The 21204-nt window shown below is 34.8% G+C and overlaps 1 protein-coding gene and 1 pseudogene across 1 annotated transcript; one reads left to right on the forward strand and one right to left on the reverse strand.

Annotated features, from left to right (window-relative positions):
• Positions 1-264: 264 nt before the first annotated feature.
• Positions 265-3915, reverse strand: LOC110687880 (CBBY-like protein). The gene is made up of 8 exons (XM_021864523.1): positions 3535-3915; positions 2910-2980; positions 2268-2426; positions 1575-1641; positions 1183-1278; positions 904-950; positions 697-777; positions 265-591 (listed from the first exon to the last, which is right to left on the reverse strand). Exons 1-8 carry the CDS (start codon positions 3847-3849, stop codon positions 468-470), a joined length of 960 nt encoding a protein of 319 aa, XP_021720215.1. The 5' UTR covers positions 3850-3915; the 3' UTR covers positions 265-467.
• A 7439-nt stretch (positions 3916-11354) lies between these two features.
• Positions 11355-18225, forward strand: LOC110687881 (annotated as a pseudogene).
• Positions 18226-21204: the final 2979 nt, after the last annotated feature.

Below are 21204 nucleotides of genomic sequence, written 5' to 3' on the forward strand. Positions count from 1 at the left end.
AACCTTGGTTCTTTCCATTTTCTTGCTCATATCTTTTGTTTTGGATATCTCCACTACTCGGCGAAAGCCGAAGCCTTTATTCTTCCCATTATCTTATCCGTCATATACATATACTTACCTTATAAAATCAACTTCTCTTCTCTCAATCTCTTGCCACAACCAAAACCCACAGTTGGTTGTGCTTCAATCACACTTATTATACATATGCTCTTTACAATAAGTGATACAAGTAGTATCTGAAATTCTGAATACAAGAGCTCACTGTAAAAAAAACAATGAAATGAGATTTTAATTCACAGCTTGTTACATAAGAGAAGTGAGCTAACTCTTACAAAGAATCAGTGATCTTACTGCTATAAAATATGGAGTAAAGTAAGTTTTATAGAGATATACAAGTGCTCAAAGCTTGCACATTCATTAAAAGCTTTGGAAAATTACCAAACTCTCATCTTCAATTCATAAACAGTTTAACTAGCATACTGCTTTACAACAAGGCTCCCACAAAAATCCAAGTCAAATCTTTCCTCTGGTGGATCTCCGATGCAATCAAAAACTGCATCAGCGTTCTCAAAGTCTTCTTCGGCAGTGTAACTGCAACAGATAGAGAAATTCAGTAATAATCATAAATTTAAAATTGATGATCTGATGCAAAATTCAGAATGTTGTACATGCAGTCTAAAGACTGCAGCAACTTACCCGCTTTTGGTCACTATGCACTTCATTCCAGCTGCTTTGGCGGCTGCAAGACCAATGGCACTGTCCTCTACCACAACGCAACTGTGAACATTAAGATAACATTAATATTTCCTCTACATTTTTGTTGATCTATAGCACAGCTTAACATCTTACAGCCTTTATTTCTCGCTATTACAAAAGAAAAGCATGAAATCACTACTCCAGTACCTTGCAGGGTCAACACCGAGGGTTGTGGATGCTAGTGTATAAATGGCCTGTTAAGAAGAAAAGAATCAACAAGAAAACTGATAGCTTTACTCAACAAGAAAACACAAGAAAATATAGATAACTAAGTTGGAGGGCATATGTTTGTTTCGGTCCTTTGTGAAACAATGAACATACAAAATTACAAAGGAGCTAGTGGCAGTAGTGGCCTGATGATACTAATGTATACTCTGTACTATTCATATGAAGATCAAATAAAGGAAAGGAGGAAAGAGACTATACTGGATCAGGCTTCTTTCGAGGGACAACATCTCCGGCAAAAATCTGCATCTTCTCTGCTCGCTCAGGACCCAACAAGCATGAAACTATTGCAGAGACCTGAAACCAATATGTTCACTGTTCAGTGCATCCATCGAGCTGATTCCATAAGTCTTTCATAAGGAATAGAAAGGGGTGCTGGTAGTTTCAAGCGTAAATTGATATAGTCAAACTGTTATACAACTGATTACTGTTCGTTGGTTGTATTTCTTGAGTTTTGAATGTTGATCTAGCAACCTAGGCAAGTTAGGGCATCATAGCTCAGATTTATAAAACTAGTGATATACTGCCTTCTAATAATTAACGTTCAGATTGTTTTCAGCTATTGACTTTAGCATAAAAAACACAAAGCATACCGCTTTTTCATTAGATGTGCTGCACACGGCAACCTTGACTCCTTTTGCCAAAGCCTGATCAATCAGCCTGCACAACATGAGAACAGAACATTCCAGATCTTTTTACCTGAAGAGTAAACAACTGAATTGATGTACTTTCTAATAATAATGTGCAAATGTCAAGAGCTATCCAAGTCTTGGGATCAGATTTTATCTACATCATTGCCCTTTGTCGCTCATCAAAGGCTAGATAATCTTCAAAAATGTGGACTTGAACAAATACGATGTATAATGGCATGATAAAATTATAAACATGACACAAGTACATCTTAACTATGAACAAGAATTCAGAAAACTTGATTTGTTTAGTTGGCGAATCCTAAAAGTCTCATGTTGACTAAACCTGAAAAGGCTAGTTCTACTTGGTCTTTCACTCCATAATGATGAGTTGATGAAGAGGATTATCTAGCTAAACGGAAAGAAGTTCCATCCTTAAAAAAAGGCACTATATCCTGACAATGTTTGAAGATACAATATGTACATGGAGGCCATAGCACAATTTGTATTTGCTTCTTTACCATGTTAAGGAAAATTGTATAAGCTGCCAACAATGTGTAAATCCTTCACCAATGTTTGCTCAGAATTTGTTTAATATCACTTCCAAACTAAGATGAAAACAAACACTTAACAAAAGCATAAACTCAACTAACATACTTAGCAGCGCCTGGCCGAAGAGGCAACAGCTTCTTCTCAATAAGTGCCATAAACAGCTCTGTCTTTCTCTTGTGCAAAGAAGCAACAAATTCTTTTCTCTCTGCATCACCTGAAGGAGCCTTTTCTGGCCAACCCACCTGGTTGAAGTAGGCAGTCATCCTATACAAGCAGGCACAAGATTATACAATCAACAAATGCTTCAGGCGTAAGAAGTAATTCAGTTGTGTTCATAACTTCATAAACGTAAGCAATATTCAAATGGTGGAAAAGAATGCCGCCGAAAAGGAGATGGAGAAAGATCAAGACACTCAATACTCCATATTAGGATGATGTACTGCTTTTCCTAAATCAATATTAAATTCTTTGTACACAATATAACATTTTAGAATGACATGAAAAAGTTGTCGCCTTTCCTAATATTTTTTTTAAATTCTTGATTAAATTTCCTAATAAGTGGTATGGCGGGAAGCTGGGGAGACCCAACTACTATAAGGATAATGTTGTAAAATCACATGATATACTTAATTACGAGGGGTTAAGGCGACGTGACAATTGTAGTAAGTAGCTTTTTTTTTTTTTTTTTTTTTTTTGAACAAATGTAGTAAGTAGCTTTTGACACAAGGATAAAAAAGATAGTATTACCTTTCCTTTCCACCTCCAATCTTGAGCAATTCACCATACAAATCCACATCCCAAGATACACCCAGTCCCCTCTGTGCATTCATTCAAATTTCAAAAGTCTGAAATGAATTCATGAAGATGTTGAAGCATAAACTCATAAAACCATAAGATATCACCAAATTTCAACATTTCTCCTCTCCCAAAACATAATCTACTCGGGATACTAGGCAAAATTTTCATCTAAAATCCTATCAAAATTCAATCTGAAAAGGCTTTTATCTTTCAAATTAATTTAGAATACATGAAAATGATCAATCACTAGCTTAGAATGAAAAACAAAAGGAAATACGGGTAGCATTGATAACTTGATAAATTTGAACCTCTATTGTGCACCCGGGTATACCTCGAAAAATACAACCATTGTTAATGTACCCGAATGCATTTAAGAATTTGTAAATAATAATTAGCAGACCAGTAAATACCCATGTCACAAAATCTTCACACATTTAGCAAATTATAATCAAATGTTCAAGAACAACCAAATGTTGATCATATATACATAAAAGAGCAAATAAAAACCCAAAAAACTTTAACAAAAAAAAAAAAAAAAAAAAAAAAAAAGAGGTAAAAAATGTGAAGAACATACTTCAGTAAAAGTATCATTGAAAGAAACTCGATGACCATCTCTTTCAGTATCAACAAGAACACCATCACAATCAAAGAGAAGAGCTGCTGGAGGAGCAGGGGGTGAAACAGAGCAATTTACAAGACTAGATCTTTTTTTCATGCTCCTTAATTTTTTTGTGTTTAAATCATTAGAAATAGCTAAATTTTTACCAAGGAAAGAAGAGGGTGATATGAATTTTGCATTTTGTTGCTTAATATTGCAAATTTTGAACAATTTTGTGTGGGAAGATGAAGGAGCTGCTGTTGATGGTGAGTAAATGACTGAGGAAGCCATTAAAGAAAAACTTGAGAGTGGTTGTGTGATTTTCTCTCTCCTCTAGTACTAAAATTAGGAGGAATTATGGATTGCTTTATCTGTCACCAGCCACTCTTTATGGTGCAATACAATGGTCCTACCTTGGAGATTCGAAGGGAAATTAGCTTGGCCTCTCATTTTGATTTGCAATTGAGGTTGTTGATTTGATTTGCAAAGTTATGATTTGATTTGCACTATGTTTTTGTTGCCTAATAAATGTTTTGTTGAACTTAATTTGACTTATTTGGATTAATTATGATAATTCAAATAGATTACGACCAAAGTGGTTTACATCTAAAAGTCGTTTGGTTTATTAAGGAAGTGTAAATTCTCATGAAATTTCAATTTGTAGGAATTAAATTTCATCATCAAAATAGTAGGAATTCAACAAATTTGTTTGATTATAAAAATGGAGGAAGTAAATTCCCATAGGAAACTTACTAATTTGGGGGGGGGGGGTGTTAAGGTAAGTAAAATTCTCATATTTTGTGGAAAACCAAAACTTCCCATGAATTGTCATTGCCCCCATTTTCACTTTTTTTGTATCAACCAAACAAGAAGTTAAAAATGAAATTCGTGGGAATTTTGAATGCCCAAAAAAAAGAATTTAGCCAACCAAATACCTAAGTTAGTTGAATTTGATTGCACATAATGAACCTCAAATTTGGATTTTTCTATTGTTTAATAAAAACAATGACCTTGTTTGGTTAGCATGGGAATTAAATTTCGGTAGGAAATTGCTTTTCATGGAAAGTTATTTCCCTAATAAAATTTCTAGGAATTTCCTAAACATATTTGGTTAGCAATGTGGGGAATTTAAAATTCCCATGAAATTTGATTGATCAAGAAGAGGTTTGGTTTCCCATGTTTGAAATCTTCTATTTTTCCTTTTGTATGTCAACCAAACAGCTATCCAAGATATTAACTCCCATGAATTTCTATTTTCCCTATTTTATATTCTCAACCAAATAAGACCTATATTTCATATACTTAGGCACAACACAAAAAAGTTTGAATTAACCTAATTCCATTACAAGTATGACATAACAAGACATGAGAAGCGCGTTGGTGTAATATGGATTGTGCATGAATTACAATATTAATATTTGGCATAAACACAACAGTCTAATTTTTTTTTTTTTTACTATTTAAAAAAAAATTAAGATGGTCTGGCATGACACTTGAGTTGAGTTGTGCATGATCGTTGAGGTTAACAATCCAAATTTTTAAAAACCATTCCAAACACAGCTTAAACACGAGACACCTTGACTCAACTTAAGGACTTGTACTGTTGCACGGCTCGTGCCCATCTCTAGACAAAGATATAATTTTAAATCCAACAAAATAAACCTAAAAGGCTAAAATGAAAGATTGCTTAAAATAAAAAGGATCATTGTGCAAATTCCAAACCAAAGTTTTCTTCTAATAAAAAAAAAGGGTAATTATCACTGGTACACTCCATCTTCTGGTTTTTATCTTTGGTACACCTCATTTAATTTTCATTATCAGCGGTACACTCATAATTATCACCTAACTAGGTTAGGTCCCGTGCCATGCACGGTAATTTTCAATAACTACTCTATAATTATTATTATTAACACTATATATAATTATAAAAAAAAATCTATTTAAGTTACTACTTTGTAAAATAAATTAATTATGAAAGAGTCTATTATTAGCAAAATATATAATTTAAAATACACATATATGTATATTTATATATATTTCACTAACTAATTTATATTATTTCTTCTTTTAACCAAATGAATATCTTACAACTATGTATCTAATTCGTAAATAGATTTACTTTTTATACACTATTAATCCATTCCCTCTTACACGGTATTTATTTTTCTTCTCAATAATCAACTGGCTTAGAAAAAAATTCATATCTTTTCTAGCGAGCTTTTCAAACATAATTAAATACAAAAGTATTTTAAAAAAAAAATAATCCTTGTTGTAAAAATGGTAAGAGTAGTATATAGCATTATGTATGTCACAAATTATGTTAAGAATTTGATTTTCATTGTTAACTTTAGCTTATGGTATCAATATATATAGTGGAAGGATACATTAAATCTTTTTAATCATCTATTTATATATAAAATTTGTTTCCTAAATAGTTTTTTTTTTTTTTTTGGACACACCAGAAAATGACATGTGTCATTACTGGTGTGTCTTTTAGTATATAGTTATTGATTACTACAGTAAGAAAACCGTTAATCAAACGTTTAGTTAGGGTTAATGACAGGGATTTTGCTTAGACTTGACTTGACTAAAATGCCCCCCTACTCATTAATTCTCCCTTTAAGCCCAACTATCAACATTTACTCCAAATTTTTTATCGTTCATCTCCTTCACTCTCTCCCCTGTTCTTATTCTTCTTCAAACCCTAATTGTCGCGCTTCTAAAGCAAAATTCTTGGAGATTCAGGCCTGCTTTGTGGATTGTAAAAGGTTAGTGCTTATTTGTTGTTGTAATTTTTGAATTTTTCGCTTTAAATTGCTAGGTTTTAAATGAAGTATGCAATTTCTTGTGAGTGGTTGAATTATGTTTACTGGTTGAATTATGCTCTAATGTTGTTTGATTTAGCCTTGATTTATGTTCGATTTGCCTATGATTATGTATGCTTGCTAAATTTTGTACTTTCTAACTTACATAATTCAAAATTGCTGAGTTTGAGTTTGCATGCTATAGTATTAGTGGTTGTATGCTTAATCTAGGTTTAAATATGTGTTCTTTTATTTGTGATCTACTGTTGTGCTTAAATCGTGGTAGTGTAATTTACTTTGCAGAATGGATGACACGGTTACACTGAGATTTAAGTATAAGCAGCATAATGTTGATATTGATGTGGACTGTGATAAGTGCAACTTGATGGACTTAATGATAGAATTTGAAGATATTTTACAAAAGAAGGGAGTAGTTATTTTGAACCCTATACTTGCTTATGCATATAGGGGCAAACATTGGCCAATAGATGATGATGGTGGTCTGATTAGGATGTTTAGGACACTCCCTGATGCTAAGATGTATGAGATTTTAGTTGGGACTACTTTAAATTCAACTTTTATGAATGACTTAGTATCTGAGTTTAGGAGGAACAAATTAGCTACTGAACTAGCTAGCCAGGGTGTACATGAAGAACCAAAATCACCACCTGTACATGAAGAACCAAAATCACCACCTCTAAACCAACCATCCCTACCATTGACTGTGAGTGAGAGCCTTCTGTAGAAAATACCACTCCTTCTGAGACAGGGAATGAGAACACCAAACTAAAACCTAGGAGGAGATTGAGATTGAAATACTCTGAGGATGCTACTGCCCCTAATAGTGTGGTTACTCCTAGTAGCCCTCCATTACATGAGATTTTTGGGACTGAATTTAATCATGACCCAAACACTACCTTTGTTGATATACAAGATGAGTTTGAAGAGAGTCATGGTCAGCAATCTAGCAAAGAATACACTAAGGGTAGGAAGGAGTTTGAGAAATACTGTGAAAAGGCTCAGGATAAGGGAAAGACCGGTTCTGGAGGTGGGAAGGGTAAGAGCAAGGCTGGTTCTGGTGGTGGGAAGGGTAAGGGAAAGTCCAAACAGTTGGAGTCAGTCGGGTCTGGGAGTGAGAAGTTACCTCCTTCTCTAATTTTACCACACATTGTCTTCAAAACACTTGTTGTGAGAAGAAGTCCTAGGTTTTCACCAGCCCAAGTCACAGCTAACCACACTACTCCCCTTCCCAGATCAAGTCCAAATATCCAACCATCAAATATTATCACTGACTCTAACCTATTTGCTAGAAAAATTCCTAAGAGTACTCAAATTAGGAAGGGTATATGGAGTGGTCAGAAAGGGAGAGTGCCTAAACAAGGTACAGAACTCATAAAGCTAGGGGGGAGTAGTGCACCTAGTTCTAGAAGGAGGGTTACATATGGTTTGGGTGGTGCTGATGGTGATCCTGATGGTTCTGGTGATGAATCTGGTGGTGATGATTCTTCTGATGGTGATTTTGAGGTTGGTGTGCATGATGATGAACTAGTAGACTCAGATGGAGAAGTAATCCCTGATGGTGATGTTCCTGAGGATGAGTTGCATGATTGAAGCACTGTTCTCCACATAGAAGACAACTAGGAACCTACCTTTTGGTCAGCTTTCATTGATGATTCTTATGATGATAATTATATGGATAAGCTTTATAAGCATGGGGAGATGTATGAAGTAGTCCAATTTGGGAAGATAGTGCTTAGACCATGGATGATATTTATTGACAAGGCCTATTTGAGAGAGGCCTTGAAAGATTATGCAGTTGAGGAAGGCTTTGCAATTGTTGTGGTGGCTGCAGACAACAAGAGGTACACTGGAACCTGCTTGGCACAATGCTGTGAGTGGAGGATGCATGCTAGTAGGCTGCCAAATGGCAAGACTTGGGCTATAAAGAAGATTTGGCCAGATGTGCATAACTACAGGGGGTTAGAAATGTATAACCCAATTTGTACAGTTAAATGGGCTGCTCCAAAGGTAATGGAAGACATAAGGGCAAATCCAGACATTCCAGGAAAGGCCCTCAATGAGCTTCCATTTCAGAGGTTTGACATTTACTTGAAGCAAGCCACCTTGTATAGGTTGAAGAGATATGTTGTTCAAGAGATATTTGGAGGACATGATGAATCATACATCCATTTACCTAGATTTGTTGAAGTTATAATAAGCACCAACCCAGGTTCTAAGGCTTTTGTGGCATGGCATAAGAGTGAAAGCATTCCAAGGGTTAACTTGTTCAGCAGCATATTCATCTCATTTGCTGGACAGTGGCAAAGCTTCCTAGCAGGCCGTAGGCCATTGATTGGAGTTGATGGTGCTCATTTGAAGGGAAATTATGGTGGAATTTTACTATCTGTTGTTGCCTTGGATGGTAACAATGAGATATACCCAGTTGCATATGCAATTGTCAGCAGTGAAGACAAAGATAGCTGAAGTTATTTTTTCTGGCACATCCACAACATAGTCAAAGATTCAGGGAAGACAAACTGGACAATCATTTCTAACAAGCAGAAGGTGTGTATGTATTTCCTTTTTTCATTTATTGATTACTATATTTAATTGCATCTCCATGGCATACATTGATAAATGTGATTGTTGTAGGGTGTTGATGTTGCATTGAAAACTGTTTGGCCTGAAGCTAAGAGAAGGTACTGTTGCAGACACTTGAGTAGAAATTACAAGAAAGCTTTCCCAGGTCCACTTATGTACATCCTATTCTGGAGAGCTTGCAATGCTACTAACAAATTCACATTCAGAAAGGCAATGAAGAGACTTAAAAAGGAAGGTGGAGAGGATGTCATGAAATGGTTTGCAGATTTAGGCCATCAATCTAAGTGGAGTAAACACAAATTTGATCCAAATGTGTGCAATGACTCCAACACTTCAAACTTTGTTGAGAGTTTTAACTCAACACTTGGAGCTGACAAATGCAGGCCAGTATTGACTTTACTAGAAGGTAATGATCAAGCTGACTTGCATTTCACACTATTTTTGAATGATTACATTACTAATTTGATTGTTGTGTTATGATAAGTATAAGGAGAGTGTGCATGGTCGGGATAGCTTCAAGGCATGAGGCTGCAATGGCCTTGAATAATGATGAACTCTGCCCCAATATAGCAAGATTGGTCAAAGAGATCAGCAAAGCCTCTACAACCTGTAGAGCTTTCCAATCAAGCCCAGGGGAATATGAGATTCATGTGGGTAAATCACAGTTCCCTCCTAGCCTAAACAATAAGATTTGTTCATGTGGAGCTTGGCATTGTTTGGCATACCTTGCAGACATGTTATAAGGGCAATGACTCATGCAAAAGTTGACCCTCACAATTATGTTAGTTCCTGGTATTCTGCACAGACCTACAAAAAGGTGTACATGCATTGCATAACTCCTATCCCAGATCTTAGTCAGTGGCCTGAATCTGTTGCTGAGAACCCTCATCATGTTCACCCACCAAAGATGAAAAGGGGGGTTGGTAGACCTAGCAAAAACAGGAAAAGGGAAGAAGGAGAGGACCAGCCAAGCAAAAGGTCAAGAACTGTGAGATGTTCAAGCTGTGGTTGTTTTGGACATAACAAAAAAAACTTGCAAAGGAGGGATGACTGGAAAAGAGCTAAGGGCTGGAGAAGCACTTGTGATTCAAAACCCAAGAGTGAGAAATCAGACAAATGCTGCAAAAGAAGCAAGAGCAAAATCAAATGGTGAAGGGTTTGGTGCAACTGAGCTCACAAGTTCACAACTGTCAAGTCAGCCACAAGACCTGTCACAGTCCCAGAGCTGAGACAAGGATGTAATTCTGAGATATGCAGATGCTTTTTAGTCTATTTTGATGTATATATAAACCAAAGTTTGGTGCTGTTTGATCAAACAATTAGTTAAGTTTTTTTTTTGTGAAACAAGTGTACTTGTTGGGAACTTGGTACAAGTTTTTCATTATGTTTGTCTTACTTTTGATGTAACCTTCTGAAATAATATGTTTGGGTTGCAGTGCTTTTGCTATAACAGTTAATATATGTCTTTTCTCTATTTCACTTCATTTTCCCTAATTTTACTACTTTATTCTTGTTAGTGGCACCATTAAGTGTTAATAATTAAAGAAACAGGGGAGTATAACATAAAACAAACACTTTTATTAATATCAATTCAAATTACATCTCACAACTAAGTTCTCATTGCAACTCACACACCCACTCTTGAACTGCATCTATTTCAAAACAACAACCCATAAGACCAAATACATAACAACAATCTTAACAACCATATGAACAAAATCAGCAAAGTCATCTGTCTTCTTCATGAACTCAGTAAATTCTGCCCTTAATAGTTAAACATATGCTGCTTCTGACATGTCACCACGTCTGCCACCAACATCGCTTACAATATGTTCATCAGTCAGCCACAAGAACAAATCACAGAGCCTGCACTTGTAATAGGGCCTTCTAGGATTAGCTGTTGAGTTTGAGAACCTAATGTCTATAGATCTTGGAGGATTACAGTTGAAGGTAATGGTTTTAACCCACACACCTCTTATATTTCTGTTGCATCTTATGCCAAAAGAGAAAGCCATTGCAGATTTGAACTTAAAAGTGAGAAAGCAAAACGAAAGAGAAAGAGATTGTAAAAGAAAGTACGGAGAAGAGCATGTATTTAAAAGGTTTAATGTGGTGGGAATTGATTTTTTTTTTAAAAAATAAGGAGGGAAATGTTGGAGGAGAAGGTTTGAGGAAGATTAAATGGGAGGACATTGAGGTTTTTTCCTCTTTTTTTCAACTAAAACGTTTTAGATTAACTACCTAAATGTTTGATTAACGATTTGCTTACTGTAATAATTAGGTGATATTATGAGTGTACCGCTAATAACGAAAATTTAATAAGGTGTACCAAAAATAAAAGCCTGAAGCTGTGGTGTGCTAGGGGTAATTAACTAATTACCCAGAAAAAATTCCAAACCAAAGTCGGGGGTTGTAGCCAAGCTCTGTGCAAGTGAAAGCACCAAGTGGAGATTATCAGTATGAAGCGATTTTTCCAACCAATACAGAAAGATGGCTCTTCCAAAAAGCCTGCGCTTTCAACCAAAGAAGACAATGAAGAAGAAGAGAGAGAATCTAAAGATGACGGCCATGCGAAAGAGCCCTTAAAGTTGTTGACATGGAATGCTAACAGTTTACTTCTTCGTGCCAAAAACAACTGGCCTGAATTCTCCAAGCTTGTTTCTTATCTTGATCCTGATATCATTGCTATACAGGTGATTCAAGCTTTTCTTTGTCAAAGTTGTTATTTGGGTATTTGATTAATTTGCTTAATATTGCGTTTTTTTTTTTTTTTTTTTTTTTTTTTTTTTTTTGTGGAATTTTAGTATTGTTGGGTTAATTTTGATTTAGTTTGTGTTAATTAATGATGATATAATTGAATGCATTGTCTTTTTTGTTGTTGCAAAGTGACCCCATTTTATCATTGGGCATTTGATTAATTTTACAAGTTTTGCATTTTAGTTCATGGGTTTCTGGAATTTGTGGGGTTTTAGTATGTGGGCAACTGATGTTTTGAGTTAATTTTGATTTGGTTTGGGTCATTGAGGAGTATCATTGTATGCATTATCTTTTTTGTTGTAGGAATGTAGCAATCTGTTAAACCCCTATTATTATAAATTTTGCTGAGATTTGCATTTTATTAGTGTTTAAAGAGTTTTTAGGTTTTTATAGCTATGTTGTGGGCTCTACTTATAATGTGTAAATTAGATTGTGTTGTTTGTATTTGTCAGGATTTTTAAAAGAATATCTAGATAATGACAAATTGACAAGTCAGTGTTCCTACTCACATGATAATGTGAAGGAAGGATGATTTAATACTCAGTTTTGATATAACTCCAATCTAAGGTAACCATGGAGCAATATCACCAAAAACTAAATTGAGTTTTACCAGGAAATGAACAATGTGTTATTCTGAGAGAGATTAACCCTCTGAACTGAATAATTTGTTGTGTTCTTCAGATTCGGTATATATTTCTGTTATTATTCGATGAAAACAATCAAAAGATAGAATGCCAGGTCTAAGGAAAATTGAGCTAGGAAGGATTTTAGGGACTCGTTTAAATGGCGCTTGAGACATGTGTTCTGGACTTCTGGAGTCTGGATAGTGAATATGCCCTTCTGGATTTTGGCCATTCTCCTCTGTCATTGCATTATTATCTTTTATTAGAGCCTTTTATTCTCCTTGGTTAACTTTGCATAACTTCACCTGTAATAAGTTACAATGGCAAAGAAGCTTTTTAATACTTTACAAAGAATACGTTACAAGTAGTTCATTCATAGTAGGAAGTGAGGATGCCTGCTGCTGGTTCCAAGGGCGCATCTAAGAACCAAGGCGAGCTAAAGGATGACACAAATGCCTCACGTGAAGAAAATAAGGTAAAATTTTCCTCTTCACAGCCTGCATAATCATGTGTTCCATGATGTAATTGTGTGTCTAGGAAGTTAGTTTTTGTTATCGTGAAGTCATTAACCATCTGACTGATATCCCATGCACACTATTATAGTATTATGTGTGAGATAAAGCTAGGATAGCCTGTTATCTAATAAAACTCGATAATATAATTTAAAAGGCGAATCTGTTATCATTCCATTGGCCCTAAGCCCCTAAATCAATTTCCACTTCTATCATTATATAATAGTTTGGTCATTTCATAGGGTGTTTGTAGATTTCTTATTGCAACCTCAAACCAAAGGAAACCATGCAATTGTGAAACATATGTCAATTGCAGTTTTTATTATTAAATTATCCAGTAAAATTTAGCTAATGCTTTGTATATATTCTGAGGCTCCCAATTCAACTATAATGTACATGAAGTATGGTTAGTTTCTTTTTCTTTTTCATGTTTTTCAGTGTTTTTATGACAATCATCCAGGTGTTGATGCGGGCCCTTTCAAGTCCTCCATTTGGAAATTATCGTGTGCGGTGGTCTCTAGCAGATTCCAAGTATGCTGGGACTGCATTGCTTGTGAAGAAATGCTTCAAGCCAAAAAAGATCTCCTTCTCTCTAGATCCTTCAGGTATTTCCTGAAAACCAGATTTTAGCCTTTAGTGTTTACTTTACTCTCAAGGCTCAATTTTTTATGTTCTATTTCCTTGTATGACGTCCCTGCTATCAACTTTTCTGTTATTGTTTTCCTGGACCATGTAGTCATAACACTTCACTGTGGGCCTGTGGCATTTCTACCCACTGCAGTATCATCATATATGTAAATGGATGCAATTATGCAAACTCATTTTAGTAAAATAGAAGCACAAAGAATTTGTTTTTCATTTAGAATGCAAGAATGCATTTTAATTATTTTGGCCGGCAAGTTTCACCTTGCATGGGCATGTAGATTTGGTTGGAAAGAAAAAAGCGATTTATTAGTCTACTCAGTGTGCACTTTGGTATATAACAATGTGGTTTCACCTTTAAAGCAATTGGTTTGGTGATTGTTTTGAGATTCTGATAAGAATGTTCAACAATTGGGTGGGTAAATATGGTTAATGATATAAACTTGTGTATACAAAGAGCATGTGATGCTTCAGGTCTTAACTTATTTTTAAGACATTCATGCTAGCTTTTTTCTTTTTCCTGTGGTTGCATATTTTAAACATCTTCTTCTGCTTTCATATTTTGTCTAAACAATTAATTCTTGTCTAAACCCTACAATATTTATATTTTGTCCTGGCGCTTGATATAACAGTGTGGTAAAGGTGTAAACATTCAAATAAAGACTTTATTGTTTATGTGCACTAGAGCAGTTTGTTGTTGTTGTTGCTGCGTTGGGTTCCTTAACTGATCTTTTCTGATTCTTAAGCATAAAAAGGAACTTTTGTACATAATGCGTTGTACATTATTGTTTATGTACTTTGTCGTCCATGACTGAACTTGATTTTTTTCCCCACGTTTTCCATAGTGAAAAAGCATGAATCTGATGGACGCTTGATATTGGCTGAATTTGAATCATTGCGCTATATAAATACATATGTTCCCAACAATGGCTGGAAGGAAGAGATCCTCATTTGTAAGGAGAAGAAAATGGGATAAGAAGATGTTGGAGCTTGTCTTGCAGTTATCTGATAAACCACTTATTTGGTGTGGTGATTTGAATGTGAGGTAGCTGCTTACTAAACAGTATATGTTCATTTGTGCTTAATCAGTTGTTTAGATTTATTGCTTTGATCTTTCCATATAGATATAGCTTAAGTATTTTTTGTGGATGGATAAGATGTGGCTTTCTTTTTGCAGACCCTCTTGATTATTTGTTCCTCTAGGTAAATAGACCATATTTGTGGAAAAGATGACGTGATGTATACTAAGATTAATCATGTTTGTCAGAACGGATTTGAATATTTTTTCCTAGGCGCTTAGCTTTTTATACTGTTGTTGATTGATAAGGCACCTCTTCTGGCTGAGTTTTGGTTCCCTTACCACTGAGGCCAGACCATACAACATATTTATATTATTAACCTAATCACTCTACTAAGGTTCCTTTGCAAGGTATAGTCTTATTGCATCTCTAGTTAACAGGGTTGCCTTCCTAATTACTTCGTATTATGTCTGTAGTTTAGCATGTTTCTCGCAAGCTTAGGACCTGGGTAAAATGGTGCTTTATTGATCTGACAAAAAAGTTAATATTTCTCTGTTTATTCTTATATATGCTTACTACTCTTGGATTTGAAAACAATTTAGTTAGCTGATGTCTGTCATTGGACTAACACATTTTACATAAAAATAGTTTCTACTAGCACCTTATGTCACTAGTGTAACAGCAGTCCCATATGAACTTGATTATGACAAATTCTCTTGACATCTGCCTTACTATGAATGCTAGTGATTGAAACTCTGTTTACATGCTGAAAAATTAAGAAGTCAGGGTAATTTTTGGAAATGGGATAGAAATACAAGTCTCGTGTATAGAATGAAGAAGGGGGGCAGTAGAGGAAAGGAGGATGGCAATCCAATGTCGACTATGTGTACCTGTCATTCCTTAATGCCCACTCTTCCTGTTGGCCTCTTAACATAAGTTTTCCATAACTTTTCTTCTCAATGTCACAGTACTCCCTCCGTCCAAACATAATTGTTAATTTGTTAATATGCATAAATTTGAACTTCTTAAATGAGGATCTGCAATCTACATGTGCTATGCCAAACATCATGCTCTCACGTTTTTGGTGGCTCTGAACTCATAATTATATCCTTACCATTATAACCTGTACCCATGTGCCTCTGACGAGGCATCCGATCAATATGGTTGTGGGGTGTGTCAGAATCAGAAATAGGCAAACTAATCTATGCAATTGCAGTGAAACTGTTCCCGGAAAACCTACTCTCACAAACTGACTAGAGTGACTATCATGAATTTCTGCAGCCATGAAGATATTGATGTAAGCCATCCAGATTTCTTTGCTGCAGCAAAAATGAATGGCTATATTCCTCCAAATAAAGAGGTGAACATGCATTTTTAAGTTCAAAGAATTTATGCACACGTCTGTGGTATTTTGCAGCACATTACATAATCTGCATATACTTGCTACATATGCCTGTTTCTTCCTCCTTTAAGGATGTTAACTTGGATATGCAACTAGGTTCTGTTTGTCTTTTGAATGATTTAACTGCATTCAAGTGGCTGACCTGGCTTTCACCTTTCTTGGCAGGATTGTGGGCAGCCTGGATTCACTATATCTGAAAGGAAACGTTTTGGTACCATGTTGAGAGAGTAAGCTCTGTGTTTGGAATTGGATTCATGTTCATCTATCTTTTGAGTTTGATATGAGAGTACGTTTGTGTAACATGACTGAAAACTTAAGAAGTAGAAATGCATTAAGAAGAGAAGGGAAAAATGAATACTAAAGGTACTTTGATGGAGTTAAATTATCAAATGGTGCTCACAATTCCTGGCCTTAGATTGGCTGGACACTACCATACTAACAAGCTAGAGCAAGTACTATTCAGCCATCAATTTTGTGATATTTTTCTCTCTAATCTCCTTGATATATAGCATCTCTAAGTTATCTCTCTCACCACTAACCAACTCTGCCTTCTTCCCCAAGCTAATTCTAACATTTTAATATTCTAATACCAACATTGCCCCTCCCTTTAAGGTTAGGTCTATTTTAGATTTTTGATATATTGTATGTTATCTAGTGTTATTGTCAAATTTTAGGAGTTGCCCCGTATTGTCATGTGCAATATCTTTGTAGAGAAAGTCCATTGTCTAAATTCCTGGGCCATTGATAGTCCCCTGATAGGCTGAATTGTTGAAGACTGATACAGATTAGTTAAATTCCATTCCTCACCTCTCAAGTGCTTTCCAAATGTTTTGTAATGTATCTCTTAGTGATCCTAGGAAGAGTCATTATTGATTCTTTGAGAAATGACATTTGGGACATTTTTATACGAAGTATTAAGTATTATAATTTCTGGATAAATCGGACTTTGGATCCATTCAAAGGTGGGCAGAGCTGAAAATCAATATGTGACTTTCTATAAAGTTGATCATGTTTGACATGCTGCTTTTTTTGCTGATGGTATGATTGCTCTTTTGAACTTCTTGTGTGAGCATGCCATAAAATTAGGAGGATGGGGCGGGGCATCAGTATTTCATCATGTAATGCTTAAACCAAGCTATTTTTTAGCTGCAAAATTCTCTGAATGTGTTTCCTCTCAGTGTGTGAAGGTGATGTATTCATCATCTATGCTAGAGACCCTATCATAGTGATTTTCTGATGTATATTTATCATGCTTTAGGGGGAAATTAGAAGATGCATACAGATTTCTACATAAGGAAAAGGACATGGAGTGTGGCTTCTCATGGTCTGGAAACCCAGTTGGAAAGTAAGAGACTCAACTCAAGCTTTTAGGGCTTTAACTGACTTTGGATGCTTGTCATTATCATTATATCGTATATTTGTGTAGAGGAATACAAATGGCTGCTTTGTTTGGCTTTGAATAAATGATGATGAATTGTTGCAGGTATCGAGGTAAAAGGATGAGGATAGATTACTTTTTAGTGTCAGAAATGCTTAAGGACCGAATAGTATCCTGCAAGATGCATGGACAGGGCATTGAGTTGGAAGGTATGTAATGTCCGACTTTGTAAGGAAAACTTGACATGAATAATCTGGATTGTTTTACATCTTCTAGTTCTTATTAATCATACTTTTGATTAATATAACAACTCTAAAGATCATTTTCTCATAAAAATCTCGAGATATGACTTCTCCCTATAGAAAGTCTTAATATTGTAAGGTGGATATGAGCCCTGAGAGAGAATACATACTGCACCGTCGACTGTATCCTTTAAATCAGACCATATAGATAAGAGAAAATAGGGATGACAAAAATGATAAATCTGCCAAGATATGGGAAAAAAATATATATTAATGATGTATCTGACTCTAATGTTTACTGTATTTTTCAGGTTTCTGTGGAAGCGACCATTGCCCATTGTCTCTCGAGCTTGCACCGAGTTCACCTGATCCAACCCTGAACGAAGCTTCCAACTGACATTTTGAAGTTTATAACTCCCTTATTTGATCCAGATTAGTTTGTAAATGATTTACTATCTTCGAACAGAGATTTTCTATATTTGAATCCAAAGCAATTTCTTCTTTAGTGTGTGCACTAGTAATGAACATGTTGCTATATAACTCTCGTATTCGAATAGATCTTTAATTAGTTATGACTCTTAGTAGTATGTTTACCAGATTTTTCTTCTGGCTTTCTTATGTATTAGAGTTTATCAGTCTTATAACTCTTTAACTTTTGAGAGGGTTTAAATGAATGAATGTGTGAAAGTGTGCTAGATTGGTATACAAGAGGGCGAGACTCATTAGTGTGTCGATATACAAGGATAATCTGTCTAAATGTATAACATACGGAGTATCTCTAAAAGAGACCGTGAGAAATTGTTGATATTTTTGGTTTCAAACAAGTACCACTCATTGGATTTTGTTGAGTTGACCGACTATTTCGACATTGACCCTCATATGTTCGAGACTTTTTTCAAAAAATCTTTTGTTATTTTGTTATTCTTTTTGCCTACTTTTAATTAGTTTTTCTCCCACTGTGGGGTGTTCTATTCACCTGATAGTAAACTAATTTGAACTTAATAAACTTTATTAAAACTTATTTTAATTGTATTTTGTACTTCGATAACCTTTATAAGAAATAAGAACTTATTTTTTTCTTCGCAAACTATTGGGTGCGTCCACCCGCACCTAAGTGTTTGTGCGTCCGAAGACGACAATGACGATGACAATCGGCGATTTAAACCCTAGATTAGGTTTGTGTTTTGGGCTGCGATTTTGATTGGAAGTGGTGGTTTGCGATCTGCGGTGGTTTGCGATCTGTAGTGGCTGGTGGTTTACAATATGCGGCTGGTAGTTGCGGTGGAAGGTGGGTAGTTGCTGGTGGCTGGGTAGTTGCGGTGTATGCGAAGGTGTGGAGACTGGTGCGAGACTGGTGGCTGCGTGCCTGCGCTGCTCTGTTTTGGGTTGAAGGATGGAGCAGGGGTTGCAGCATGGTGGTGTGAGTTTGGCCGTTTGGGGGTGGTGTCGTGGTGAAGACTGAAGGAGTGCGTGAGTTTGAATTTATTTTGTTGATACATTTGTGGTGTTGGCTTATTTTTGGTTGTTGGCTTATAAGTCTTATACATTTTGGGTTCTTGGCTGATACATAATTCATATCAGCCATTAAAATGAACATATTAGCCAATTGATATTTTATATCAGTCAACATTCAAGACATATTAGACATTTATAAATACGTATCAGCCAACAAAAGATATATATATCAGCCAATAAGAGGTATATATCAGCCAACAAACGCTACTTATCAGCCAACAGAATGAACATATCAGCCAACAAATGGAGCGTATCAACCAAAAAATTAAAAGGATGAAATCAGCAAAGAAAAGCAACAGGTAAGCCAACAAAATAAACATATCAGCCAACAAAATGAAACAAATAAGCCAACAATTAAAATATACATATCAGCCAACAAAATTAATATATCAGTCAACTAAAGAAATATATAAGTCAAATGATGTCTAATATCAGCCAACAAAAGGAAAACAAAAAAAAAAAAAAACATATCAGCCCAACAAAAGGAATATATTAGCCAACACAAAAACCATATCAGCCAACAAATGAAACATATCAGCAAACGAGTAAAATGTATCAGTCAAGCCTCCCGCACCAAACAGTTCGTGCGTCCGTACGCACGCAATACCTTCTCTTATTTTTTTAGCTTATATTATTTGATGTTATTAAACCTGAAACAAGTGAAATATAAAGTGAATAGAACAGGTCTTAAATATACTTCGTATCTATGTTGTACAAATTATTTATTTAATTACTTTTACAAAAAAAAAAAAAAAAAAAAAAAAAACAACTCAAGAGTAACTAATAATATGCAATATGCTAATGTCCAGCAAAAGTCCTTGATTAGGCCCTGTTCACTTCACCTTAAAAAAAATAATTCAATAAAAATAATTTCAGTTCAGCAAAAATAATTTAGTTCAGTAAAAATAATTTCAGTTCAGTCTAAATAAGTTCAATTCAGTAAAAATCAGTAGCTTCAAAGAAGAAATATACTCCCTCCGTTTTTTTAAATGCATCAGTTTGACCGGTACATTTTCCAGGCCAAGACGTAACTTTGACCATTAATATCTTTAATGGTCTATTATTAAAAATTATAATAACATTATATTATGAAAGTAGACATTGTGACGAATCTAATGATATATTTCATAACAACATTTTTTAAATTTTATAATAGCAAATTAATTAAGTCAAACATGGTATGTGAATAGTGCAAAAGTCAAACTGATGCATTAAAAAAACGGAGGGAGTAATAGACAATCAGTAAAATAATTTCAATTCAGCAAAAATAATTTCAGTTCAGCAAAAATAATTTAAGTTCAGCAAAAATAATTTCAGTTCAGCAAAAATAATTTCAGTTCAGTAAAATTAATTTCAGTTCAGCAAAAATAAGGTGAAGTTAACAGGGCCTTTAGTCTAGCTTGCCTAGAAAAATAAAAAAGAAAAAGAAAAACCAAGTCTAGCCAATGTTGATTAAGTTGAATTAATCTTTTTTTTTTATTTTATTTTTATTTTTTATGTAGGGTTATTTAATTAGGTTTAGGTCTATCATGTGTCAAGTGTAGAGTTAATTTATATAAATCTTGGGAGACATTGGATGTTTGGTTGATTTTGCTCGGGTTAGCTAGGATTGATTTCAACCATATTTAGGCGACAATTTTAAAGCGCTCAATTCTTTTTTTTTTTTTTTTTGGGGGGGGGGGGCGCTAGAATTGGTTGAGTATGTAGGATCCATTTTAAATTTTCAAACGATCATTTAATTTGAGTTCAATCAAACAAGTTCATGGTTTTAATTTTGACTAGGATTTGCATTAATTCATTTATCTATTTTGTTCATGTAAATTAGTATAACAAATTGGAGAAGATAAGAGATTTTAGGAAGGGGGGAAGCATATGACTCTAAACATTAGAATCTTATCATCCACTTTTAAACTTGTTGATTTGCTTCCAACTTGTTATATAATATCAACAATCGAACCAAATGCTTCGAATTATTATGCATGTAAGCATGTTCACTTATTTAATAAAGATAAATATAAAATAGGATTGAGAATATTCACTTTTTTTCTATAGTTAAATTATGATAAGTGTCTATCTAAAAAGCAATTTTAAGGAAGGAAAATTGTTACTAAGCCATTAGAACAAGGATAAAAGGAATATAACATCTACACC

Source organism: Chenopodium quinoa, unplaced genomic scaffold (genome assembly GCF_001683475.1).
Source record: "Chenopodium quinoa cultivar QQ74 unplaced genomic scaffold, ASM168347v1, whole genome shotgun sequence".
Lineage (NCBI taxonomy): Eukaryota > Viridiplantae > Streptophyta > Magnoliopsida > Caryophyllales > Amaranthaceae > Chenopodium > Chenopodium quinoa.